Source organism: Podarcis melisellensis, assembly GCF_964234715.1.
Source record: "Podarcis melisellensis genome assembly, chromosome: 7".
NCBI classification, from domain to species: domain Eukaryota; kingdom Metazoa; phylum Chordata; class Lepidosauria; order Squamata; family Lacertidae; genus Podarcis; species Podarcis melisellensis.
This window is the reverse complement of record NC_138539.1, coordinates 48,173,712-48,201,451: the sequence shown is the minus strand read 5'-3', so window position 1 is coordinate 48,201,451 and position 27,740 is coordinate 48,173,712. Positions and strand designations below refer to the sequence as shown.

Sequence of the window (27,740 nt, the reverse complement as noted above, 5' to 3'; positions counted from 1 at the left end):
CTGAGATCTTGCTGTGGTGCCACCATCTCTGACCATTGGACTTGCTGGCAACATTTGGAAGACCACAGGTTTCCCCATCCCTGTTTTAGTAGTTAGAATTTATATCATATTGGAAAATCTTAAAGATCCATTGTAATATTGGAATGGAAGAATATGAGATTAGGTTGGCCTCCTCATAGCTGCCTAAGGGGTACTTCTCACTCAGCAGTTGCCAAAGAAATTTCTGTGCATAATGCATTAAAATACCTGCTTCTAGGTTGAAATCACACTACCAGCATTTCTATATGCACCAAGTCTAATAACCTTCTCTGCTAGAATTCTCTGTCACTTCTATGAAGTAATAAACTCATTGGAAGTCTGAGGTAATGAATATCAATGTTAAAAAAATGTCACAGGACATTGTCAGATGTGTGCGCAGTTGACATTTTGTAAGCTTTTACAAAAGGATCTCACTGTAATGACAGCAGATGTTTAGCAACTTAATTTACTATCACAGCTAGGTCAAAATGAATTTAGGCAACATTTAAAATAGCTCCCATAAGGTTTGGAGTTAAAGGAATTTCCTTGGCACTACCTACTTTTATATCAGGATCTCCTCTCTTTTGTGGGAAATGTAAAGTGTTAAAAATCAGAGCTATGTTACACGTCTCTTCATACCACACTGCTATAGTGAACAGTCTTTTTAATTCCTTAGGATGCTGCTTAGGGAACCTGCTCATCATTTTCCTTGCTGCCCTTTTCTCAAGACTTTTCTGATTAGAAGAAATGATTCTACTAAATTATTTAGTTCAGTCTATGAAAGAAGCTCTAATTATGTTCTGCTTAAAAGATAAGCTACATAAGTGCCTGGGTGATTAATGCTGACATGCCATAGTGGAAAGCTGCAGTCTATGTGAATAAATAATGTGCGTTTTTGTTTCCTTGGCCTTAAGCTTAATAATTCAGGAATAATGTCACATTATTTTTTTCTATTACAAGCTAATAACTTTGACCTTTGAGATGGCAACAGCTGGTGGGTCAGTTCTTCACACCAAGAATTCAGAAAATCAGGCTGTACATGTGGCAAGTTGGCAACGATATCTGAGGTCACAACTGCATTTTCTTCAGCAGCTGTGATCAAAGAGAGGCCTGCCAGCTCTTGGCACTTTGAATCACACTGCACTATACATTTAAAACAGTATCATACCACTTCTTAAATAATAATAATAAAAATAATAATATATTATAACAACATGAAACAAAAGCCATTATATCCAGGCAACCTTGCTTCTCATGCAGAAAAAGTAAACAAATGAAACAAAAACAAAAAAAAGACAAGAAACTGACATATGAAGAGAGTGGAGTGAGAACGCAACAGAAACTCTATAGTACCATGAATAAATTAAAATGAGAAATAACGTTATTTACACACTCGTTACAGAACTGTAAAAACGAGGCCCACCTCTCAATGAATTTGTTTTCTTATTATGTATTGCATTGCTTTCATAGGTAAACTTTCTCATTAAGATAGTTTGGCAAGTTTTCCTTAACCAGCCAGTTGTGGTAGGATCTTTATTTCTCCATTTTTGTGCAATACACTTGTCTCACTGTTGTTAGCAGTGTAGTAACCAGGCATAAATCAGTATTAATGACTTCTGAATGAAGTGTCAAAAGGAGAGTTATTTAGGGTTTGTTGGGAGATCATAGCCTGTACAAGAGATTTCCAGTTGGAGCAGCAGCCCAAAATGATTATCATCTGCAAAACTTCAGTTGTATGTGAAAATGCTCAATCTTCATACACATCACACACAGCCACAACAACCCAACAACATCTAACTATTATCTACATCAGGTCTGTAAAGAGAAAATAAAAATAAAACTTATTGGAGGTGAGAAATGATATAACAAAAAAGCAAAGGGAAGCATCATACTGAAAGCCTACACCAGCCTGTTTATTTATTTCTATCTAAGCTTCTGCTCAGTCCTTCAGTTTGTAATTCACCAGCACAATTGCACCCAGTGGGCATCAAGCTTTCATAAAGCTGAGACAGAAGTTACCTTAAATCTTTTGCAGAACATATCAATGTTGCAGAACATATCAGTCATATTAACAAAGAAAATATATTTGTTAAAATAGAAAAATAACGTGAAAGCCCACATGCTTTTAAAGATCTTGGGCGACATATTTGATACTGTTGTGCTCAAGGATTTGACCGCAGGGAACATAACGTTACATTAATGTGGGTTTCAGATCTTTTGAAGGGCTTTCCTTATGCATCTGGCTCCCTCTCTTCTTTTCTTTTCTGGCTCCTTTGGTTCAGCCGGCCTCTTGTATCAGTCATTCCTGCAGTTATGTAAGCAGTTTACTTGACAAACCATGGCAAGCTGCTTATCCTGACACACCTTACTATTTCAGGATGGCTAAGGACTAATCCGATGGCTTGGCTGTGTGCACTGATTTCAGAGAGCAAACATCGCTTCTGGGAGTCATTAACTAGTTATGTGTGCCTAGTTATGTGTGACTCTTTCTCTCGTTTTCTCTCTTTCTCTCTCTTTAGGAAGATTGATTATGAATATTCAAAGAAGCCCTAGGCTGCACTCCTTATAATCTGTTTTCCCATTTGTATCTTTCTATATAGGAAAAAGAAAGCTTATGTTTCTGGGGTATCAGCTTCATCTTTTTTTAACCTGAGGAAATAAAGAAATGAAATTACATCTCCTGGCCCAATGCATTAGAGTTAATTGGAGAGGAGTGATTACACCACTGCAACTAGTTCTTTCTCTTTAATCCGATCGACTATTTATTTAACGAAACGTATACACCTCAATTGTATCAAAACCTCCAGCAGATAACAATATCTATCAAAATGACTGCACTATCCAAGGTGAGGCAGAATTATCAAATTACTACTGAAATTCATCAGCTGAATCAACCCATTTCTTTTGATATTTGAGTTTGAAAAGACTGGAAATATCTAATAGAATTGATCCTTTCTCACTTATCAAACCATGTGAGACATGTCTGGCTGTAAGATAAACAAAGTTTTCCAGTACACATTGAGATACTACTGTATTGCTGATTGGAAAGATAATGTACAGCATTATTCCTTGAGCTCAAAAAATTAAAAGAAATGTTGGTATCACAATTAAAGAATTATATGTGTGCCTATTCACACAAAAAACCACAGAAACTGTAAGTTAGGGCACCTCTCTTAGCTTCTGCACCAACTTAGCACTAAAGATGACCTACAGTCTTATTGTTTTTCCTTGCAACATAGCCTCTATACACATTTTTCCTTTCTCTTTCAGCCCCTATCGTCTTCCTCTTTATGTTGTCCCTAACAATTAAAAAATGTGAAATACTTGACTAGGGTGCCAAGAGGAACTGAAGGGCAAATGCTCAGGAGGCCCCTTTTAAGTGCTCAGAAGTTCTGATGTGGCCTCTGGGAATGCAATAGGAGGCACAGTTGAAAAATGGCTCAAGATCACACAGCACTAGTCATCCTTGCATTGTCCTAACTGCCCATAAATGCTTTCAGAGCAAAGATACTTGTAAGAAAAGCAAACGTCTGCCAATTCTTACCTGGTATGATACAAGAATGTGTTAAATCTGGCTTTTAAGTCTGGCTTTTAAATTTTATCTGTTTTGATAGATGGTATCAGCATATGCTCATGATCAAACACTAAATATCAAAGGAAACATAAAAAAAGAAACTGCCACCCTAGTGAACTAGATTTTTTCTTTCTTTTGCAAACAGCAAAGAACACTCCCAATATAGTTCTTCATGCTCTACAAGTTCAGCTTTTTTGGGGGGGCGGTTGTACATGTCCATTTGTTCATATTCAAATTCTTCTATCTTGTTAAAGATGTTTGCTAGCATTCATGTAATAGATGGGAAACAGGTTTAGGAATATCAAGCTTCAAACAAACTCCAGCATTTTGTAAATACTGAGGAATTTATTTCCACACCACATGGTCTCAAACAGACTCTTAAAACAAGGCCAGTTACAATTTAGTATGCCCAGAGTTCTCAGTGCTTTCCCTCAAACAAGGGAAGTTTTCAATAAACACTGTACATAGTCAGTTGAACTGTTTGAACAATTATTTAAAAATCTTTTTTGTACAATCAATGCAAGAATACCAACATTAAAAGTACAGTACAGATAAATTCACAACAATATAACAGGGAAAGAAATTGAGACACGGATGTGAGAGTGAGAGTACAGTAGCAGTGTGTACATGCACTAAAGTGCTAGGAACCTAATGACATGCAAATCTTTTGTGTGTGTATGTATCGTACAGCTCACTTCGTTAAGACTGTCTGAGGCTCCCCCCCGCCCTTTTCTAAACATTTTTTCCATATTCCCTGCATTCCCCTCTAGTTTATTTAAGACAACTCTAGTCAACTAGTTCAATGGCTTTTTCACTACTTAAAAGTTACTGCTTCAGACATGCTAAAGCACCTCTATGAATTTTCTTTTTCAAATTGATAACCAACATAATTAACTTAAAATTCTAATTTAAAAAACAAAAAACAAAACCCAAACCTTAACGGTGCAAATATAACAGAAGGCAGTCAGTAGTCAGAGAGTGGGAAAGAGAGAACACATTCAGTTTCCCTTGAAAGATAATTCATGTTTTATTTAAAACCTTATCTTTATCTGCATATCTTTTAGATCCTAATATACTGTGTGTAGAAAAGATGGAGGCAAAAATAGTTTTCTGAGCTATGAAAAAAATAAGTTATTACAGGCACATTAACTGTTTCATTCTAGAAACATCTGTTTCTCAGGTACACAAAGCAGCTGCATTCTAGAACATTCTTTAACCTCTGCAAATTGAGCTCTCCTCAGTGACAGAGACTGGCCATGGTAATGGTGCTACTATGCAAAAGACAGTGAATTATTCTGTGATAATTCATGCAGGCTTGCATCACTGGTTTGGGTTCTCCAACGGCAGTTCCATGCTTCCATATTCCTCCCCAGTTAACTGAGATAGTGAGGCAGTAGGGGAATGTGAGGCCCATCGGGAAGGTGGGCGTCGATTCGCTGGTCTCTCTGGTCGGGAGAAGCAGGATTCTAAGGATGGAGCAAGTGCGGAACAAGGTAGTTCCTTTTTTGTGAAAAAATGGAGAGGAACAAAATTACCAATTTATATATCACACAATGAAAGAAAGCTAAATCCAAAATCTAAGCATATGTAATTTGGCAAGGAAACCAAAGCAGCAAAAAACACATTTTTGTAGACAGCTCTTAAATTCTTGACTTTTACCTGTAACCAATGAAGCAAAATATGAAAGGATGAGGCAAGCAGTTTAAGTGAACTGATGTCTCTGACCAACGTTCACTTACTAGGATTTTGGAAGAAAGTAACTGAGATGGCAACTAGAGGAGGCCCAAACAGAGTCCTGCCAGTCTCCTGTAATACAAGGCTGGAGGGCGAGGAGGGAGGCGAATTTCCAACCCACCCCATTTTTAATACCAGTTTTATCCCAGTGAGGTTTACTTCTGATCTTGGAGTCACCTCAAAGGTTACTTAACAACAACAAAGTGCACCCAGGAAGAAGAATGGTTGAATAGGGGAGATTTCTAACACCTCATCTTGTCTACTCATGCTGCCATTCAAATTGCACCTTCCCAATGAGCTAGAGAAATTTGGACTTGATTCTGCACAAAATTGTCTTGCTGTCAAATGCAGTCTGGCTCAAAATGTTCACATTCAGGAGAAGTATACTGTTTAAATATGTTCATAATTATAAACACTGGCTGTAGGCATAACTAAAATACTTGATGTGAGGCAGTTCCATCATGTGAAGTGCCCCCAAATATCTTTAATACCCTTTTCAGTGATGCTGGATGTTGCATTTGCTAGTGAGAGGACAATTGGTCAGGTTTGTTCCAGTAATATTCTTTATAAAATTATGGTATAATCATCAACTGAAGAAGACTCAGAATAGAAAGTGCGATTTCCTCTCAGTGTACTTGGATTTAAAAATAATTTGGACCAATTGCTAAACAATATTACTGACTTAAAACTGACCTAAACTGACCTTTATAAGCGAACTGAAAGTAGTATAACAGACAAGCAGCTCCAGCTAACACCGGTCACTGATATCTATTTACTTGAAGTAAAAAAATGAAAACAATCCCCCAACCTCTGGCTCCACAGTTCTTAATTGGAGCACCCCTCCCCCTTTTGTAATTGCACAAAGAGATTGATCAATCCAAGTAGAAGGAAAGAGTGCCACTTTTAGAAATCAGTCACATGGGGTACTACTTCAGGATACTTCAAGGCCTTGTCAGCCTTGGCCACAGCCCAAATCAATCTGCAACCCAGGACTACTGAAGGAGAAAAGTTAAAGACCGGAAAAGTAAACTTAATGCAAGGCCTGATTGTATTTGGAGTACACAGCCTTTAACTGTGATGTTTCACACTGACAGTTTATTTATATTTTAGGACTGATGATGGCAGCTAGTAATTACAGTCTTTCCTACAGAATGGAGAATTTTGCGTACAATTTGTACAGAGGTGTAAACTTGCCAAAGCACATAATCAGGTTTCCACTGTGTACCTTTAAGAATCGAAAAGCAAAAAGTGCTAAGATTATCAACACATAGAAGAAAAAGGTCCACAGTGAGGGTGTAAATCACTAAACAGGTGAGAGAGTGATATGTAAGCCATACAAAAATCCAAATCAAAATGTACCCTGGCAGTATACAAAGCTGGAAGTTATATACCACATAGTAAGAGTTATGGAATAAGTTACTGAATAAGAGCCAAAGACACATGTTAAATGGAGTGAGAGATTCACCACACCATGCTATAAAAATGGAACAAAGGCAGTAAAAGACAGGAGGATGCTGAGCCTGGTAACATGATATAAAGCAGACATTGACAGTTAAGTATTTTGCTCTACAATCCCTAACCATGTAACTCAGAAGTAAGTCCCACAGAATTCAGGGGGGACTTACTCTCAGGACATTGTGCACAGGATGGTTGCTTCAGAAAAGCAAGGGCAGAAGAGACAGAAACAGACTGAAACAGGATGCACAAAACACAATGTCATGGAATGAAGAGAGGTTGCACTCATGTTATTGTCTTCAAGCTACCCTTGAAAAAGCCCTTTCTCTATGGAGAGAAAAGGACCACAACACTTTATGGGGGAGAGTGCCTGGAAACTGAATAAAGAGATGGTATACATTGGATACATATTCTGTATGTATCGGGCCTCTAGCAAGTGCCGAATCTCTTTAGCTCGAGCGCTAGAGACAAAATGCTACCCTTCAAGATCCCATTAAATTGAGAATTCCTAGCATTTAATAATAATAATAATAATAATAATAATTTATTATTTGTACCCCGCCCATCTGGCTGGGTTTCCCCAGCCACTCTGGGCGGCTTCCATAGAAACCAGAAAACACTAAAATATCATACATTAAAAAATTCCCTGAACAGGGCTGCCTTAAGATGTCTTCTGAATGTCAGGTAGTTGTTTATCGTTTTGACATCTGATGGGAGGGCGTTCCACAGGGCGGGTGCCACTACCGAAAAGGCCCTCTGCCTGGTTCCCTGTAGCTTTGCTTCTCGCAATGAGGGAACCGCCAGAAGGCCCTCGGTGCTGGACCTCAGCATCCGGGCAGAACGATGGGGGTGGAGACGCTCCTTCAGGTATACTGGGCCGAGGCCGTTTAGGGCTTTAAAGGTCAACACCAACACTTTGAATTGTGCTCGGAAACGTACTGGGAGCCAATGTAGGTCTTTCAAGACCGGCATTATGTGGTCTCGGCGACCGCCCCCAGTCACCAGTCTAGCTGCCGCATTCTGGATTAGCTGTAGTTTCCGAGTCACCTTCAAAGGTAGCCCCACGTAGAGTGCATTGCAGTAGTCCAAGCGGGAGATAACTAGAGCCTGCACCACTCTGGCGAGACAGTCCGCGGGCAGGTAGGGTCTCAGCCTGCGTAGCAGGTGGAGTTGGTAGACAGCTGCCCTGGATACAGAATTGACCTGCGCCTCCATGGACATCTGTGAGTCCAAAATGACTCCCAGGCTACGCACCTGGTCCTTCAGGGGCACAGTTACCCTATTCAGGACCAGGGAGTCCTCCACACCAGCCCGCCCCCTGTCCCCCAAAAACAGTACTTCTGTCTTGTCAGGATTCAGCTTCAATCCATTAGCCGCCATCCATCCTCCAACCGCCTCCAGGCACTCACACAGGACCTTCACCGCCTTCACTGGTTCTGATTTGAAAGAGAGGTAGAGCTGGGTATCATCTGCATATTGATGGACACCCAGTCCAAACCCCCTGATGATCTCTCCCAGTGGCTTCATATAGATGTTAAAAAGCATGGGGGAGAGGACGGAACCCTGAGGTACCCCACAAGCGAGGGCCCAAGGGTCTGAACACTCATCCCCCCCCCTTTCTGAACACGGCCCAGGAGGAAGGAGCGAAACCACTGTATAACAGTGCCCCCAGCTCCCAACCCCTCTAGACGGTCCAGAAGGATGTTATGGTCGATTGTATCAAAGGCCGCTGAGAGATCCAGCAGAACTAGGAAACAACTCTCACCTTTGTCCCTAGCTCGCCGGAGATCATCAACCAGTGCGACCAAGGCAGTTTCAGTCCCATGATGAGGCCTGAACCCCGATTGGAAGGGATCCAAATGGTCCGCTTCTTCCAGGCGTGCCTGGAGTTGTTCAGCAACCACACGCTCAATCACCTTGCCCAAGAATGGAAGATTTGAGACTGGGCGATAGTTGGCCATACTGGCCGGGTCTAAAGATGGTTTTTTAAGAAGCGGTTTAACGACCGCCTCTTTCAGCGGATCTGGGAATGTTCCCTCACAGAGGGATTTTAAATCAGTAACAGAGCTTTTGTACTGGAAAGCTATCAAGAAACATCCAATAATAAGGTGAAGAATACATTCATGCCCATTGGAAAGAAATTGTAAGTCTCCATCTTGTTAAAATATGGTACAATACTAAAACCATGCCCAGCGTCTGCCATAAGAAAAGATGGACTGAGACTATGTTTTTCTAGATGTAATTATATGCGCAGCTCAGTTGAATTTTGGTTACTCTGACTTATTCTTGCTAAATACATGGCCACATTTATTAATTTATTTCAGTAAAGTTACTCCTATTTCAGACAACTTTCTATCGCAGCTTTAAGAGAAAGGCAGAATTAGGCCCACATTTATTTCTGCACTTCAGTATGTAGTACACACCATTTATAGCTGCTTTCAGTGAATAAAGGACTGGCAGGTTTTGTTTTGGCATACATGGTTATGTTTAAGTCTGCTGCTTAGAGTGTCTATAATATGAGACAGGATAAATAAGATGCTTCAGTGCAACCACTTTACTAGTAATGGACAGCACTGGCCTGGTTCACACATAATCCTAAATGCAAATATGCCTCAGTGTGAACAAGCAAATGGGCAGACCCTCAGAGTGGAGATCACAACTGCTTGGCTCCTCTCTAGTTCTGTCTCCTTTTTTTTTTTTTAAAAGCAGGACCCATTTTAAAACAGATGAAAAGCTGTGAGAGGGAAAACTCATGCCATCATCCCTTTCAGCCAATCAGTGCTGTGCACAGCCAACTTCTGCTGCAAACACAGAGAATGGTTTTCCATGTGCTTGTGCCTGCAGAAGAGTTTGCATGTCTTGAACATGTAATGAATGTGCACTCCCAGGAGCCCTGCCTCTCAAACTACGTATGTTCAAATACATCTGTAGGACAGACTTGTTCAGTGAGGCAACCATCTCACCTTGCGAAGCTTTCTTCCCATTTCCTTTCCATCTGAGAGAAAAGGAATGACTCACCATGCAATGAAAACTTTTGCAATGACAACGCTATCATGCTGCAATGGCAAATTCTATATTTATGAAAGTCTGAATGCACCATTAGTCTCGAAACTAGGTATGTAGAGATTCTTTCCATTTTACTCCTAGCCTTCTGTGGGGCTTTTACTGACCTTATCCTGTGGATTGGTCTTCAGCTGCCACAGCAAAAGCAATGGAGCATGTTGCTGCATCTAAAGCATGACCCTAAGAAGGCAGCTGGCTCTGCCCTATTTATCTGGAAACTGAAGAATTATATTAACAGGTGCAATAAATGATGGAGAACGACAGAACAACAAGTAAAAATACCTTCAAAACTGCACTGTGGCCATTGTGGGAAGGATCCTATAGCTAGCAAAGCTGCGTTAAAACTAATTTGTTTCAATTAGTTCCATGGAATGGACCTGGTTTAAGAGGAAACATGCTGGTTTGAGAGTGTTCATGACAGTGACTAATGAATAATATTTGGTGGGAAATGTTTTAGAGGACAGAGCTATATGACTCAAAAGCTTCATTCTCTATTTGGAATCCACTGTCAGCTCATGCCAGTGACAGGGAATGCTGCTGTTTCTTCGGTTTATACTTCTACACCAAGTAAAAGTTGTTGTTTTAAGTAAAGAATTTTGGAAACAAAGGTAGAAAGGACTTACAGCAGTGAGGCAGGCAGGGTTAGGGTCCCCAGGGGGCAGTTAGTAAGACAGTTTGGTTCTGGACATAGACAGACAGAGGGAAAAAAAGAGGAAGTAGGTTGGAAAGAATATTTAAACCAGAGAAATGTAGTCAGCATTGAAGAGCTCTCCATATTTTACTGCTAACATGTATTATGCCGCAGCCATAATTGGAGAGGCTATGTGAAAAATGCAGTAAACTGCTAACATCACACTGAGAAAATGGGAGACACCCCCAATTTTTAGCATTGTCTTTACATGAGGGTATGGCATTAAAGACTATATCTGATTGGTAAGCATGTATTCCACTTGTTCCAAATGTATTCCAAAGTCCGAATAAGTTTTGAAATTAGAAAGTTTCTGTCTATTTTTTTTAAAGGCAAGGAATGGGTTCATATAGCAAGAATCGGAAAGACTGGGTGACAAATCACAGCTAGTGGATATGAATTTGCTGTTTTGTCTTTGCCTTTAAGGAAGGGGAGAAAAAGCAGAAGCAAAAAAAGAGAAAGCATTCTGATGCCATCTGTTCTAGCGCTGGAAACGTTGTCAGCAGAGAGGGCAGTATGCAGCGAGGGCCACGCAATTAGGAACAGAATATGAAGCATGACACAGCACAGCAGCTACAGTAGCTCTCTTGCCAAATAATGTGGTCTGCTGGACTTTCTTCAGGAGCTCTACTCTTTCCCAGCTTCTTGAATAACAGAACTATGGCGAATGTATGCAAAGTTCTTGGCAGCTCAAGGAAAAACCAGACATTTTGTTTTTATTGTGACCTGAAGAAGTTTCTTGTATATAGATGCCATGACTTCCTAATCAGATAGACGTTTGGCAGAGGTAGGGTCAGGGCAGATGTACAGGGCATTTCGAAAACAGCATTTTGAGGATACAAAACTTATCATATTGCCCTGGGGCAGAGCAATATATATATACATATATGAAAAAACCACCAGTGTGTATTTAACATGTGTAAACATAATACACATATGCATGTGAATGCACAAATATTCTATATTTTAGCAAGTATCACAGAAGGCATCCTAAATGGAAAATTTGAAGAAAACAATTGTAAGAAGCACAAATGAAATAGCAACAAGCTTCTAACTGGCATTTCATGCGGGTATTCAAAAATCAGTGATGCATTATTCCTGCAGAGCAGAAATAAATTATTATTTCAGTATGAGCAGATTGGCTAATTTGGAACAGATACGTAAGGTACTCCCACTGCCAGAATCAAGAAAGGAGCAATACTGACAGGATGCTTTACTTCAAATGGCATGCCATTTTAAGTTCAGCCCAGCCACCAAACGAGCAAAAATGCATTTGGTAATCTGAATAGAAGCCATTAGCAAGTAACTTCCTAAACTGACTTGTTCTAAGTGATTATTCCATAAACTTTTCATCGGGCTATCACATTTTAAACGCCCATCCTTTGAACTTGAGCCTTTCAAAGTTCACCATCCCACATATTTGTGGAGCATTACTCAGGGTGCTTCTAGAAAAGCATTTGCTGTGGGAGTGGTTCTCTTCCTGCATACAACATTTTTGCAGTGTCCCCACAATGCCACCGCCATAAAAATGCCAGCCAGTATCTTCACTCCCCAAATTAATTTGGATTTACCGTTTTTGAGGAAAATCCAGTAAGTTTAAAAAATAATAATTGTTTACAACACATTTACAATATTAAGACCTATCTGGAAGCACCCTCAACGAGACTTGTATCTTTTTGTGGAACTATGGAAGTGATGAGTTCAAACAACATCCAAGCAACGGAAGTCAGTTCCTGTGAAGTAACTGCCATTGTGAAAAGATGATATAACAAGAGTAGTAACACACCACACAATGGCAATATTTCTTTTCCCCTGTATGTGACATTTGGTTATAAAAGTTGCCCACACAACATGTTTGCCTTTATGTAACACTTCTTAATTATTACTTTATGTTAAGAGATTATAAAATGTGTATATTTAAGGTTAACTTCAGTTACTAGTTTTGGAAATTGTAGTGCAATTCTATACATGTCTACTTAGAGTTCAGTGGAGCTTACTCCCAAGTAGGTAGGTACAGGATTGCAAATGCAAATACTGCACTTATTCAAGAATAACAAGAGTTACCATGACATGCCCCTAAGTGAATTCATTGCTGAGCTGGAATTTAAACCTTGACCCAAGACAACTTCTATCCATAAGACCATACTTGATCATCAATAAGCCTTTCATAATCATCTTTATACATAATTTTCACATAGGAGATAAACCATACCACCTTGGGTGAAAATCACGTCTATTGTGCTGCTCTGCTTTCAAATACATGTAATCCAAGACACAACCCTCACATAGTTTTCAAACATGATGGCACAGGTGAACTATCCAGAAAAATATTAACATCTGGAGCAGCTCAAGGAGCAATACAGCAATGTTGCAGGATACTTATGAAGATTATAGAACACCTAGGGGTTCAAAGATGTAGTAGGAAGATATTTGCTGGGATGCATTATGGACAGTGTATCCTTCCATAAATCTTCTAAGACCAAAGAAAGAGGCCCTGCTGAAAGTTTCCTCCATCCCAAAAGTAAATTTGTGGGCAAATTTGTTGTAGTCAGTAGCTTCCAAAGCTGTGTCTGGAATTCCTCACTAGCTGACCTCCAGAGTGCTACCACCTTCCAGACTTTCAGAAAGGCTCTGAAAACCTATTTGTTTCAGGAGGCTTTGGATCACAAAACTGGCTAGTTTCAAAGCAATTGTGCATGGATACTCGAGTGTGGCAAATAGTGCCTTTTGTGTATATGAAATCTCCAGTTCCTAAAACAAACTTTCTATGTTCTACTGCATTCAGCAGAACTTACTTTTGATAAATAAACTTGCTTAAAATTGTACTGACATCCATTAAAAATTGTCATGGTGTTACTGTATGAAATACCAGTTAATTAATATTTTAAATTATACCGCATATGAAAACTGCTGTGTTATCTTTCAAATATATTACAATGAAACACTCCTCGATATGATCATCTTATGGCTTGATCCATCATCATGGTGCATTCATTTAAAGACCCTTATATCTCTATTATATACAGATGCCACGTCCCCCCCACAAATGTGTGTCAAGCATAGAAAAGTGTTGCATTAAAGTTCTTCCAAAATGCAGTCTCAAAGAAGCATACATTATACAGTCAATTCCCTTTTGCTTAAAAATGTTTGCACATTTATATTTTAATCAACATTCACAAATAACATTCATCATCTAAAAAGGTTTACTATACAAGGATAAAACTCATTACCTCAATGGACCCTGGTTCAACTTTGTTTATTTCTCCTGTGCTGTTCTCATTGCTAAGACTGGGAGGGCTGTATGAAGCTAGCCTTTTCTCCTCCTTTAAGGCATGCTCCATAAGTTTCTTGTTGAGAATTCTGGCAGCATTTTCTGTAAGAGTATATCCCGGAGGAGCTGATAAGTCCTGCCTGATACTTGTCGTTTCAGCTCCTTCATCCTTTTGTAGCTCTGTGCCAAAACGGAGGGGACTGGGTGACCTACCACGGATACTTGTGCACATGTCTTGCATAGGACCCAGTTCTGACCTGGGTTCTGCTGACCTTGATCGGCTGCTGGACCTGGAGCATTTTTGGAGGGCGTCATGAACCACAGGGGTATGGTCAATGATATTGAATAAACTGGAGAGGCCATCATTGATAGTAGTATGAACTGGACTCTCCCTTGTGGTGGTTGATCTGGCCCAAGCAGATTCACTGAACCCTTTCTGAGGTGTGCTTGGTAATGTCCTGTTATTTGGCTGATCTGATTTGGAAAAGGCTTTCTTCTGTAATTTTGGGGAGCCATATTTGGGAGAACAACATGTGCGTTCAAATTTGGCCTGGACCTTTTCAATAGCAGGTGCCACCTGCCTGCTCCTTAAGCTTCTTGATGGTGATGAGACAGGTGTAGTACCCCCCTTTGGTGTCAGACACCTGTGTGGACTGCTTGTGATACTACGCAAAGTTTCTGTCTGTAAGCCCACACTGATAGTTTGAGTGGTCTGTGTGCCCGTAGTTCTCAACCCATTAGTCTGACAAGCTGTGTCTTTGAACTGAAGCTCTGTCGAATTTGAACGTATTGCATTTCTGACAGAATAAGCTACCTCTTTCATGTCATCACTCAAGTTTTTGGACATCTCCAGGCTGTGCAAGGAGGACGCAAAACCCAAAGTAGTGCAAATAGGACGTTCAATAGGATGAATACCACTTTCCAGGAAATCGTTGTGGTGTTTGGAGAGGTCAGAAGACCATCGCCCAAACACTTCTGAAGAAGCACCTTTTGTCTCGCCCCCATTTCCCTTAACTTTGGTCATGGGGAGCAAAAAGTCTGGTTCTGACTGGCTTTTCCCTTCATTGCTAGCTACCACTGAGGTTTCAAACCTGCGAACAACTGGCGGACTATGAAAGACCTTAACTCCCATTTTTTCTGCAACAACATGACTCCTCAGTGGTTGTTTCTGGCAGTGCTCAGGGCTGGTCATGGTATTAGTTGTCATAGTAACACTGGTGGTGAGGTACCATGAAGGTGGTTGGAATGGATCTGGAACTGAATTATTGATTGCCTTCCCAATCTCTGTCCTCTCTGCCCAAGTATCTCCAGGTCTTTCTACAGCTCCACCATTTTTTCTGGTAGTGTTGTAATCCCAAGTTTTGTTGAATTCCTCAATGTATTTCAGATCATCAGGAGACAGAGGAGGTGTTATCTCCTCCTTGCTGCTGGAAGAAGGCAGAGTCTTTTCAGGAAGAAAAGGAGAAATGTCCATTAAACGCTTGAACTCTGACATAGAGGAGACAGACATTGCCCTGAAGAAGGAAGCACATAGCATCAAATTAACAAAATTGACAGGAAGTCTGTATTGAATTTGTTGTATCATTTAGGGTAGTAGTAACCATATAGTGTAAACATTCCTATTTAAAGCAACTTTAACAAAGTGAAGTTAACCGTCCAGTTTAAGTAACCATACACATAAGCATCACCACCTGCCAATATCACTATTTTAAAGAAAATGCAATCTGCTTTGTTTTCACTTTATATTTGAACCTCTGTGCTGTTTTGTCCTACACTTAACCACAGCTATTGATGGGTAAACTGAGGAAGAAACTAAATGGCATGCAATATATTAACAAAGGGATTCAAAAAGTAAGAAGTCATCACTAAGGGGGGAAATCACATGTGTGACACCTCTCCATAATATTATGTTACAGAATAGTGGGGAGTTTTATTCACAGTAGAATTCTAGAATTGAACCTCTGGTATCTAGTTTTAAGATCTTGAAACCAATTTAGGGTAAGTGTGTTAATATAATTCATGTAATTCATTTTGTGCTATGTTTCACCCCACTTTACTCACCTTTGAAGATTTCCCTTGTGCATTTCTTCTTCCTGAAAGTAAAAAAACTGTTAATTTTGAGCTTGCATATATGCCTATATTGGACGCCTGTGGGCTGTATTTGCATTAACTTTATTCAATATATCAAATTCTTGAAAACCCTTTGAAGAGCATATCTGACCTCCCCCATGCTTCTAATATTTGGATAATTAAGAAGGATTTTTTTCTTTATATGCATCTGTGTAAAGTATTCCCAGTTGAACTGACGAGTATAAACAAATAACTCTCACATTGCTAAGACCAGACACACAGATTAATTATCTCTCAATAGAGCAAATTTTTTTTTTAGTTCTAATAATTATAAAGACAACTAGTACATATCCCGTATTATATTTGCATGTCTGAAGCTGCTTTTCTGTGCTACTCTCTTTGATATTAGTGACCTTGCAGTGCTGAGATCAGATAAAATCTACTTTTTGACATTATTTCATTATAAATTTACTAGATATCGATAATTAACATCAACTGAAACTCATTATACCATTGCTGTTAAATGTGTGGGCAGACCATTACGTTAATCATATGGAGAATACCATAACGATTCCTCACAACATGCAGTGTAGGAACAACCTCCTCCTAGTCATAATTTTTATGACTAGGGGGAGGTTTTAAAAAGCCCAGCTTTTTAAAACTTCTATTTTATGGAAAGAGCTTGTTCTACAATTTAAAAAGGTAACTGTTTAGAGCCCTATTAAGAAGACACAAATGATAAACAGTGGGGAAAAATGGAAGTGCTCCATAACCAATTCTAATTTTAATAGCCTAGATCAGGGAACACAGTCCCCCACCAAACTTCTCCTTTTCCATGGTAGGCATGTGAGATTGTGGCATCTACATCACAATATATGTAGGGCTGGCCTAAGACATTCTGGCACCTGAGGTGGACCCCAAAATGGTGCCAGGGAAGAAGAAGGTGAGGGAAGAGATACATCAGAAACAAGGCGGGTGGTTGCCCCTGTAGATCCTGCTGCCTGAGGTAGTCGCCTCAACTTGCCTCATGGGTGTGTTGGCCCTGGCTATACGCAGCATAATGTTTGAATAGAGTCACTGCAAGAAGGATCCAATGTGCATCTGGCTAAATCATACAGTCAACTCCCAGAATGAACTGATTCACCAGAAGGCCCCATATAAACAGCAGTAGAAAGCACCCTTTGACAAAATTGCAGGGATATGGGATTACAACTGAGCTGACAATACAAAGAGCAATGGACGCACCTCATTTGCACAAGTTAAGAACCTTTCTCGTTCCAGTTTCTGAGGCTGTCGTTCATCAGAATCATCTGGAGAATCAAGGGACAGTGTTTCCAGAAAGAGGTTTTCTGTGGCAGTGCACCTGTCACTTTCCTTCAGTTTCGACAGTGATCGATCTTCAAATTGCATGGTGTCTGAATCAGAGTAGGATCTTGACCCCATTGGGTGAGGCACTTGATTTGAAAATGAATGAAGGCTAGTTTCTTTTGAGTCACAAAGAATGTTGTCTCCTCTTTGTGGATTTACTTTCTGAAGCTGAGAAAGAAATTAATCATACATCAACTGACTACAGAGTAGCTTTCACAGTAGTTGTCTGTTTATTTCATCTTACAGTGGTACCTCAGGTTAAGTACTTAATTCGTTCTGGAGGTCCGTACTTAACCTGAAACTGTTCTTAACCTGAAGCACCACTTTAGCCAATGGGGCCTCCTGCTGCCGCCGCGCCGCCAGAGCACGATTTCTGTTCTCATCCTGAAGCAAAGTTCTTAACCTGAAGCACTATTTCTGGGTTAGCAGAGACTGTAACCTGAAGCGCATGTAACCTGAAGCATATGTAACCCGAGGTACCACTGTATACCACTTTAGATATTGATATATATGAAACTTAAATATCATATTGATGTTTACAAATAAAAAGGTAGAAAGATTGATTATTTCCATAAAATCGTTTCAACTCAGATGTTTCAGGAAAAGGCAGTTCCTAGTTTGTGTTTCTGATGGCAAGAGCACGCTTACATGGAAACTTCTTGTTCAATGCCTTAGGCTTCAATCCTAAATACATTTAATAGGACAAAATGGGATTTACTTTCATGTAAACATGCGCAGGATTGTCCTCTTAGGCTGCATTCAAATGGCAGTATCCTCCAGCTGCTTTAGTGCTATACTTAGGAGGGGAAGGAAATATCAGAAAAGGTTCCAACTTGTCTACACCATCTGTTCTCACCCTAATATTTTTATTTGGACTAACACAGATCGGTGCAACAACTAGTGCACTGCCTGTTTGGATTATAGGTGTCAGGCATAATTATTTAGCTCATGCTGGGAAGAGTAGAAAGCTGTTGGGGACATAGGCACCACATTAAGTGGGATTTTAGCATCTTTCCACCTGGTAGACCCTGCTATCAGCACTTAAAATTGTGAACTTCCCCTGTCTGCTGTGCATGGGGTGAATCTGTGGTCAACACAGACACAGGGGTGGCATATGCTGAATCACATTTGAAGTCTATCACTAGTCTCCAATATATGCACATGTTCAAGGATTTGGCAATGAACTGTCTTTGTGTGTGTACATAAATATACTAGAACAGCAAAAGGTTCCTCTTCATAATTAAACAGCCAAAAAAAGAGAGAGCTGTGAAATAATTAATCTGAAAACCTAAAAGCGTGCAGTCACCATCAGTACAAAATTAGGCTTGATGTTGTGTCTCAAGAGATAACACTGTAGCAGTGAACTTGAAAGAGAATATTTGGAAGCCTTGAGAAATGTAGGTCAGCATGCTTCTATTTCCACAATTATCCCAAATGATCTATTTCATGCTTCATAAATCTGGGGATGTTTTGCTTTCCTACATTATGGTTAAAGTAAACAGAAAGAAAAATGGTCAGTGATTATGGTGAATACATATTGATTATGCCACAATCCTCTATTTCTGTTTTTAAATGCTTCAGATTATTTGCCTTCTTGTTTTACGTATATATCGCTGTGATGTCTCCAAACATGCAAAATACCAGAGATAAGTTAATTGCTTCCACAGAAAGTACCGTCTGGCTAACTGCTAAGAAGCTATATTGATCCAAAGATGTACAAATTTCTGAAAGTTTCCTAGGTTAAAGAGGAGTGCTGCCGCTTAGGAATTAACATTATGAAAATGAATTTAAACATAAGAACGTTGTTCTGTTTATAAATTATTTGGTTTGTGAATAGTTATTTCCCCTTCCTCAGTGAACTGAAAGTTTGCTTTATTGAAGGCTGGGATATATAATGTACAGTGGTACCTCGGGTTACATACGCTTCAGGTTACATACGCTTCAGGTTACAGACTCCACTAACCCAGAAATAGTGCTTCAGGTTAAGAACTTTGCTTCAGGTTGAGAACAGAAATCGTGCTCTGGCGGCGCGGCAACAGCAGGAGGCCCCATTAGCTAAAGTGGTGCTTCAGGTTAAGAACAGTTTCAGGTTAAGTATGGACCTCCAGAATGAATTAAGTACTTAACCCGAGGTACCACTGTACAGGATATCCCCCCCCCCCCAGTTGGTAGCCTGTCATGAAACAGCTAGGCTGATACAGTTACTAAAGAGGTGACTATCTGTCTTGTGAGGTTTTCTGTTATAGCAGCTGACAGTAGAATTCAGCTTTTCTATGATTCAGAAGTATCCAAAAGATCAACCTGAGGTAGGATATTTCATATGGACTATAAGTAAGGTTCAATGAGACGTAGAGTTTTCAGAGACAGCCTTGTGATTGATTAAAGGGTTATCAACTACTCACACTAGGAAATCATTCTTGTGAGAGGAAACCACAGGATTAAAAATGTGAAATAGAATACAATGTGTAGATCTTGATTTTTTAAGAAGGAAAAGGAATATAATTTTGTGGTCTGAGAACAAGAAAGCTTTGCATTGTAAAGGTCACAATGACTCTGCCTTTGTGGGAGAAGTGAAATGACAGGAAATAGCCTTTAACCTTTAACTAATTTCCAAATACTAGTGAGGCTTCTAAAATTAGTTTTGGAAGCATTCTTCCTTAGGTCCCTTGGGCTTCTGTAATTATCTGTTATGAGAAACAATGAAACAGAGTGTTCACCCTGTTTGTGCAGTCTTTTGTTTTTTATATAAAGAAAGCCGTCTAGTTCCTTTTTAATTTTTGCAATATAGTTGTGCAGACACATTCCATCATGACCTGACCCCTGAATTACCTGCTCTAGCCTTCTCAGCAGTTCCTTCTTTTGCCTCTCCCACTCCTGCCGGTCCTTGCTGAGCTGCTCCAGAAGCTCTACCTTTTCTTTATTCCAGTTCTTCTCACTGTGCTGGATTTGCCACTGCAGGTCCATAACTAATCGGTGACTGTCAGCCAGGAGCTTCTTGTGCTCCTCCCTCTCTCTCTTGAAAGCTGCTTTTGCTTCAAGACCAGTCTCACTCTGTGCTTTCTCGCTCTTCCCTTCCAGCTATAAATGAAACAAAGGTTGTTAGTGTCAACATCTCTTTTGATGGCAGATGTAAAGGCTGGGCTTTGCTACCCAGTTGACAAGGGGATTCTTACAAACATGCCTTAACATTCTGAAGCACAGCTTTGCTCTAAAAGAGGCAACTATAGTATAATAGTCATACAAGGACTCCATACTTGCCTAATTGCTAGATTAAGGCTGCAAATCCAATTAGACATGTCACTATAATTTGTAATTCTTTGGCTCTGAATACAACCTCAGCAACTCATTATATTTGTCTTCAAGCTAAGGCAAGTATTACAATCCACAGCTTTTCTTGCAGTTCAAGCTATTATCTGAGCTGGAGGATAGCTGTATTATGAATCAGAGTAAGCCTGTGAAGGGTGTTCTCCTGTTTCTGTATCCAATGCCCTGTTCCTTGCATAGATGTCATATTGAAATCACAGAATGTTATGCAGCTCTTCCCAGCCCTATAAACACATCCTGGGAGCTTCCTTGTTCATTATCAATAATTAGGATTACATTCAGCTAAATTATCTTCCAATTGAACCAATACTATGACTCTGGAGCAGTTTCAAAGAAGTGATCTGTCTGTAGCTATGCAACAAAGCTGTGAAGCAATCATCTCTGTCTGGTGTTCTAGGCATGTGTCATGAATAGCTTGATGGAGATCTTACACAGTCTCCCTATTCTTGGTGTCTATGGTGAGGAACTTGTTCAGGGAAAGAATAAAGAATCCCCATTCACTGGCAATCACCAGTTGCAGACACAACTGCATTTCTACCTAAGCTGCAAGATTACTATTCATGCCCCCCCTTAATTTATCATTCATTACATCCAGTAGCTTTCTGACTTTTATCCTCACTGAAATTAGGTAATGCTACCAAACGATTTTTTTTTAGGGGTCTTGTCATTTTTGCTCTCACCACCTGTGCTTGATGTAAAATATTAGCATCAAATAATACATTTGTTATGGCTTAGAACATGCCTGCCACAAACCATCTGCTCTAATTTGCAATACTTTACTGAATAAATGCAATAAAGCACAATTAATAAATTACTCAAACACAAATTTTTTACATTAAATTAAAAATCAAAACCACTTACAACAGGGAGACACAAAACCACAATTTCTAGGACTTAATAAGATTCTACAATTTAATAAGATTAAATAAAAGCAAAATGTTAATACTGTCTACTCTCATTAAATAGCTATTCCAAACAGCATCACATCAGGGAAACCATCTAGAGAATGAGGCACTAGTTATTTGAGTAAGTGCACCTGAATCCATCCTACAATTTGATTAAACAATAATAAGAGCTAGTGGTTCACTCAAAGTTGTTGTTTCATACATATTTGCAGCTACCTTATTTGTGTTAGACAGCTGGTCCATCTAGCTCAGTGGTCTACACCAATTGGCAGCAGGTCTTCAGGATTTGAAAATATGGCCTTTCCCTGCCCTACCTGAAAATGCCAAATATTGGACCTGAGGCCTTCTGCATGCAGAGCAGATCCTGTGCTGCTGAGCTACTGCCCTTCCCCAATGGGAACTGTACCTGCTCCAGCTGACACTTTAGTTTAGTCCATTCCACTTCCCAAGCAGCTTTGTCAGTGGCATACTGCTGCTGGAGGCCATGACGTTCTCGTTCATCATCCCGGAGCTCAGATCGGAAGTCATCCAACAGTATTTTTAGGGCATGTAGAAGCCTGCGGTTTTCTCGTGCCTGCAGAAGCAAAAGCTATTGTAATTTTAAAACATTAAACTTGTCTTTTCAAACAACTCGGGATAAATAAGGGGTGGTTGTTTTGTTGTTGTTCTTGTTTTCTACATTCTTGTCAAGGTGATCAGCTGCATGAAAAACGCCCCGAATGCTAGCATCCTACCAAAGAAATGGGGGGGGGGGAGCCTCAGAAGGCTGGCTTGTCTATAGTGCGACCCCCCAAAAAAATCCTGTAGATGCCCATGTCAGTGTGAGAAGGAGAGACATACTTGGATAGAGAAAGTGTGTGCATGGGGAGAAATGTTTATATGAAGTGTGTGTGTGTGTGTGTGTGTGTGTAAAATCAATACTGTGATCTCCACTATCAGGACCTGCAAAATGTAGCTGACTTGAGGTTGTCTGGGGCCGGGGGGAGCAGCAATGACTCTACCACCTTTAATTTTGTATTATGTCGCCACCACTGCCCGCCACGACAGTCATGTTGTGTTATGGCAAGTCTCCACGACAGTCATTTTGTGACTGAGGCCCACGGCACTCTCTCAAAATTTAAAATATTCCTGCTGGTTCAAACAGGTTGCTGACCCCTGGATTAAAGGAAGCCTGCGCCATAGCTCAGAAGAGAGATGAAAAGAAAGCATAAAAGGATGCTGCTTAACTTCTATGCCTGTGAAAAAATGTTATGGAAGAAAGTACATTTCTATGAAAAGCCACGAAATAGAGTCTATCATTGTGTGTAATATGATGACTGAGAGGCAATTCTCAGTGTGCTCAAAAATCCAGGTTCCTTGTTCAAAAGTCAAACAGGACCTTTGTTTCACTTCTCTCATGAAGTAGGGCTATTGCTAGATCTTGCCTCTACAGAGTCACAGAATGATAGAATTGGAGAATTAGAAGGGATCCTGAGGATCATTTGGCCCAACCCCCTGCAATGCAGGAATATGCTGCTGTCCCATGTGGGGATTGAAGCTGGTATTTATCAGCACCATGCTCTAAACAACTGAGCTATCCAGTGATCACTACAAGAATACTTTTCTCTGAAGGCAAGGGCAAATCTGAGGAAAAACAAGGATATGTACCCTGGTGCTTTGCACTGCGGTGATACCCTACAAGATAGGCAGAGTAAAAATACACCAAGTCTAGCCTCCATGGACACAGGTGGCGCTGTGGGTTAAACCACAGAGCCTAGGACTTGCCGATCAGAAGGTTGGCGGTTCGAATCCCCATGGTGGGGTGAGCTCCCGTTGCTCAGTCCCTGCTCCTGCCAACCTAGCAGTTCGAAAGCACGTCAAAGAACCTAATCTAGAAGAAGAAGAGAAGCTTCTGCAGATGTTAAAAGTGTCAGGCAGCCTATAAAAAACAACACATGGGCTACTCTAGAGTGGCAGTTACTTCCTTTCTTGTTTTGACCTACTTTCACAGAAATATCATATACTGTAGTCCATTTGTTCAGAAATGCTATTCTGTGTCTTAATAGTCGCTGGATTATTACTGCCAGGACATCTTTTTTATAGGCAGAGGTTCTAGCGACAATGAGTCAGGGAAGCATTGCCCAATTTTATTTCCATAATTAAAAATTGCATTAGTAAAGGTAAAAGGCCCCTGACCATTAGGTCCAGTCGTGACTGACTCTGGGGTTGCGGCGCTCATCTCGCTTTACTGGCAGAGGCAGCCGGCGTACAGCTTCCGTGTCATGTGGTCAGCATGACTAAGCCGCTTCTGGCGAACCAGAGCAGCGCACGGAAATGCCGTTTACCTTCCCGCCAGAGTGGTACCTATTTATCTACTTGCACTTTGACGTGCTTTTGCTAGGTTGGCAGGGAAAAAAAATGCATTAGTAGGTGCTTAATGCAGTGCATTCTGAGTAAATAAAGCAACAGCTGCCAATTTTACTAAAAATGATGTTACACCTAAAGCACTCCGAGAATGGGGAATGGTGACTACTCATTAGGATGCCTGAGAAGGCCTTTTTCATTACAGCCACAAAATTGCAGACCACCTCCCACAAGAAATCCACCAGTTCTGGAAGTATGATCTTTTTATTTTTAACTTTTTTCCAAATTAGCTTTTGGTTGCTAAATATATCAGTGCTGTAATTGCTGCTTGTCACTGCTGTCTAAAATAGTTATTTGATTGTCATTATTGTTTGTTTTTATTTGAGTGTTTTATTGAATTTTATTAGTGTCATTGTATTGATAGCATTGTTTTTTACTGCCTTTGGAATATCTTATTAAACAGTGAGTTACTTCCCCTCTAAATACATAATTCTGACTTGTACATTCATCCTGAAATAGAGCCTTTTCAAAGACTTTATATAAAAGAGCATTGGATAAACTGCCAATGATTTTTAAAGGCTCTGCATTGCACCCCAAGTCACTGCTGCTATTTTGGAAACCACACTGCTGATTTAATGTATCTATTGGTATTTCCTGAGGCCCAAATGCTGCATATGAATCTAGGTCAGGCTCAAAATAGGTAAACCTCTCAATCCACTTGGGGTGGGGGGAGAAGATATTAACATTATGTAGCGTGTTTTAAAAGCACCCATTGCAGTAAAAGGGTTTTCTTGCACCATATCTATCTTTCATTAAATAAATTAAAGCATATGTCTTCTTCTTTAATTATTTATATGAAATAAAAAGCCCCCCACACAAATGGTTAGATGGTACATTGCTATGATGCTTAGGTGGTGAGCCTGTAGATATTGCAAACCATCAGACAAATATTTATGTTTCTGAGCAATAAGCCATGATAGGAAATGGAATATTTCATTTAAAGTATCAGTCAGAAAGGCACCAGCAATCATATCATTCCTTTTTCTCCTGATTAATATAAACATAATAAGTGAAACACATTAACATCACTATGTAATTAGGATCACTGCATGCTGTGAATAAATGAGGTTTACATATTGCAGAACATGAGGGATTATAACCAACCAAGTTCTACTCAGAGTAAACCCATTGAAATTAATGAACCTAAGTGAGCAGTGTCCATTAACCTGAGTGGGTCTACACTGAGTATGATTAATGTTGAATACAGTCCAAGGAAAGTAAGTTTCAGACACAGTAAGCACCTGCCTTGGTACCTGCTTTTGATGCTGCAACAATTCTGCAGTCTGCAGTGGTGGTCCATGGTCCATTATCTCCACAGTGGAATGTTGGGAGTAGTCTGCCAGTCCAAACACTTCCTCCTCTTCCTCTTCGTCTCGTTCATTATGCTTTTGTTCAGACTGAAAGCTGAATTCTGGCAGGGACTCAAGGTGTTCCAACTAAAATAGCAAGTGAATAAAATCAAAGATAACATTGCTGTCTGAATGTTTGGAACCAGAAGTTCCGAACAAACATGTGTTACACTGCATGTGCAGTGTTTGCTCATTCCCTTCCATGACTTTATTCCATAAGGAATTCTTCATTTCTTAGAAGATGAAGTTGGAATGGGAAGAAGGCTTTGTGCACACATAGCTTTGGTTCAAGCTGTAAATGTGCAATGGCAAATGTATATTTCAGATTCAAGGAAGAAAATCATTACCTATTTTAAACATGCCATTTGTTTAATTTTAATAATATTAAACAGTGTCTAAAATCTTGAAGAGATTTTGCTTTGGCATGGTAATATTAAGTGCAGACTAATTCCATTATGGCCAATATGCATACAATAGGCATTATAAATCATCATTATTAGTGATATGGCCACTACAATAGTGATGGAAATTTTATAGCATATATGGAAGCTTAAAAAATGTAAAATTCCACAGCTCAAATCCTTGTCTCATTTAAAAGGTAACATATTCTTCTCACTTTTGATAATGTAAATATCTAGTTTAGTACAAAGCCAACAAATGTGAACGAACATAGCAGACATGATAAACATGTTAGCTACGTGCGGGACTAAATGATTTGGATTCAAACAGTAATTTCCCCCTCCTGAGGTGGTTTAGTAGAGTAGTCTCAAAGAGCAATAAGCTTTTCTCTTCCTTCCTATTTTCTATAATGCATTATTTAGGAGCTGCATAAGAAAACAGTTCGCTCATGATAGAGCCAAATATTTTGAGGGTGGAAAACAGAATGAATGACAACCACTTCTACTTCCTCACAAAATGCTGCTTTAGGGCTCTTCTGTTAGTTTTCAATCAAAACATATTTTCCTTATTCAGAGCAGATTTTACCGAAAATGCACAATATTGCTATGACCCCCAAACTGATCTGAAACTATTAATAGACTGATTATTGTAAATCTTTTCAGTTCAGTGCCAGCTTCTTGGGACCCTGGGTGTCGGGTGAGGGAGAATGGCCTATAAGGCTATTGATTTGCTTCACAGATTTCTGTCAGACAGGATTGATGTAGAGATAAGTAACAGGTAATTGAGAATAGCTGTACAGCTAGGCCCACACTGCAAATCTCTTTCAAAAAAAATAAATAAATACCAGAGACAGGTAGCTTCGGATTCCACTTCAGCATTTTTCTGCTCTATAATCAATGTGACACTGATTCCAATACGACAGTTCAGGATGCTCTGACACCTGAACTTGAAACAAGGTTATCTCTTAAAATCTATTTTCTTCCTAGCAGAACTATCCACATCACTTTTCCTTGTAGTTTCACTCCATTAAATGACACGGGACACTTACCTTAAGAACATCCTCTCCTTGCTCCTCCAATTTCTTGCCTTGTCGCCACTGTTTCAGCAACCCTTTCAGTTTGGCATAGAGGAGAAAGGTGTTCTGCTTGAAATGCCTGAGTTCTTGATGCATCAGGTTTTTCTCCTGGCTCCAGGTCTTCTCTTCCAATTTGTTCTGCAAAGTTAAGCTTTGCACCTCCAAGTCTTTCCTCCGTAGGCTTTGCAGATGGTCCTCTTCCAGCTTTGAACAGAACAACCATGCACAACATCAACAGGATATCGCCCTTGAGGGTTCATTCTTGTGTGTGTTTTTAAAATCTGGGCAAGATAAACCAAGGTTGCTCATTCTAATTATCATCAGCTAACTGTGTTTGGCAGCAGATCTGATTTTTGAGGAACCTGAAGAACACAGGCTGTAGCCTTAATTTAATTAAGCGTATGTGAATAATCTATTGAGGAAATACACAGCTCATTTATTTTAACAAGCTGCATCAGACTTGTGCAGCATAAACATTTTTATGCTCTATGTTCTCTTCACTGCATCCTTTCAATAAATATGCTCACCATAAGACCCTGACCCTGCTACTGCTGTATGTGAATTGCCTTTGCTAAATTTATTTTTGACTAGTCATTATAAGACACCCAGGGCTTCAGTAATTATAGCTCGTTCCTCTCCCTTTCTCCTTTCTGAAATATTACTTTCTCTGCCTTAAGGAGAGAGAGCTACTTGCCTTCCAGGACCAATAAGCGAATCATCATTGGAAGCAGAAGAAATCCTATTGATGGAGAACATGGGGTGACCCAGGCTATTTAACCAGCAAATAGAGAAATAAAACAGTCCACAATCTCAGAGTTGCCATAGTTTTAGAATATTTATGCTTCAGTAGGAAAGCATATTTGCCACGCAGTCATGTCTACTACTTTCACATCTGTTTTATCTCTGCCAAATATTACCAATGAAACAATGAAAAGAACAAAAGAAAACTACTTTGTGGTAAGTTTCTGTTTGGGGAAAAAAGTGATTTAAGTCCTATCCTGACTTTTGATTCTGAAGGATTTGCTTTTAACAAATATTGATTGA

At 39.8% G+C, this 27,740-nt stretch overlaps 1 protein-coding gene and 1 long non-coding RNA gene across 10 annotated transcripts in view; one reads left to right on the top strand and one right to left on the bottom strand.

Moving 5' to 3' along the window:
• Positions 1-3,917: 3,917 nt before the first annotated feature.
• The window catches only part of MTCL1 (microtubule crosslinking factor 1), a 93,443-nt gene continuing 69,620 nt past the window's right edge, over positions 3,918-27,740 (bottom strand). For 8 of the 9 annotated variants that reach the window (XM_081917976.1, XM_081917982.1, XM_081917977.1 and 5 more), the window contains 8 exons: positions 26,670-26,900; positions 25,127-25,309; positions 21,877-22,044; positions 20,071-20,319; positions 17,119-17,409; positions 15,865-15,896; positions 13,763-15,317; positions 3,918-5,092 (listed from right to left, as the gene is read on the bottom strand). In XM_081917976.1, the coding sequence (XP_081774102.1) occupies positions 4,913-5,092; positions 13,763-15,317; positions 15,865-15,896; positions 17,119-17,409; positions 20,071-20,319; positions 21,877-22,044; positions 25,127-25,309; positions 26,670-26,900 (2,889 nt within the window). In that variant the 3' untranslated portion in view covers positions 3,918-4,912. Of the gene's footprint in view, positions 5,093-10,467; positions 10,526-13,762; positions 15,318-15,864; positions 15,897-17,118; positions 17,410-20,070; positions 20,320-21,876; positions 22,045-25,126; positions 25,310-26,669; positions 26,901-27,740 lie in introns of all 9 variants that reach the window. The other variant, XM_081917983.1, reaches the window with a different exon arrangement.
• LOC309373706 lies at positions 9,460-13,363 on the top strand. The gene is made up of 2 exons (XR_014170140.1): positions 9,460-9,896; positions 10,959-13,363. It is a non-coding gene; the product is annotated as an uncharacterized lncRNA (long non-coding RNA).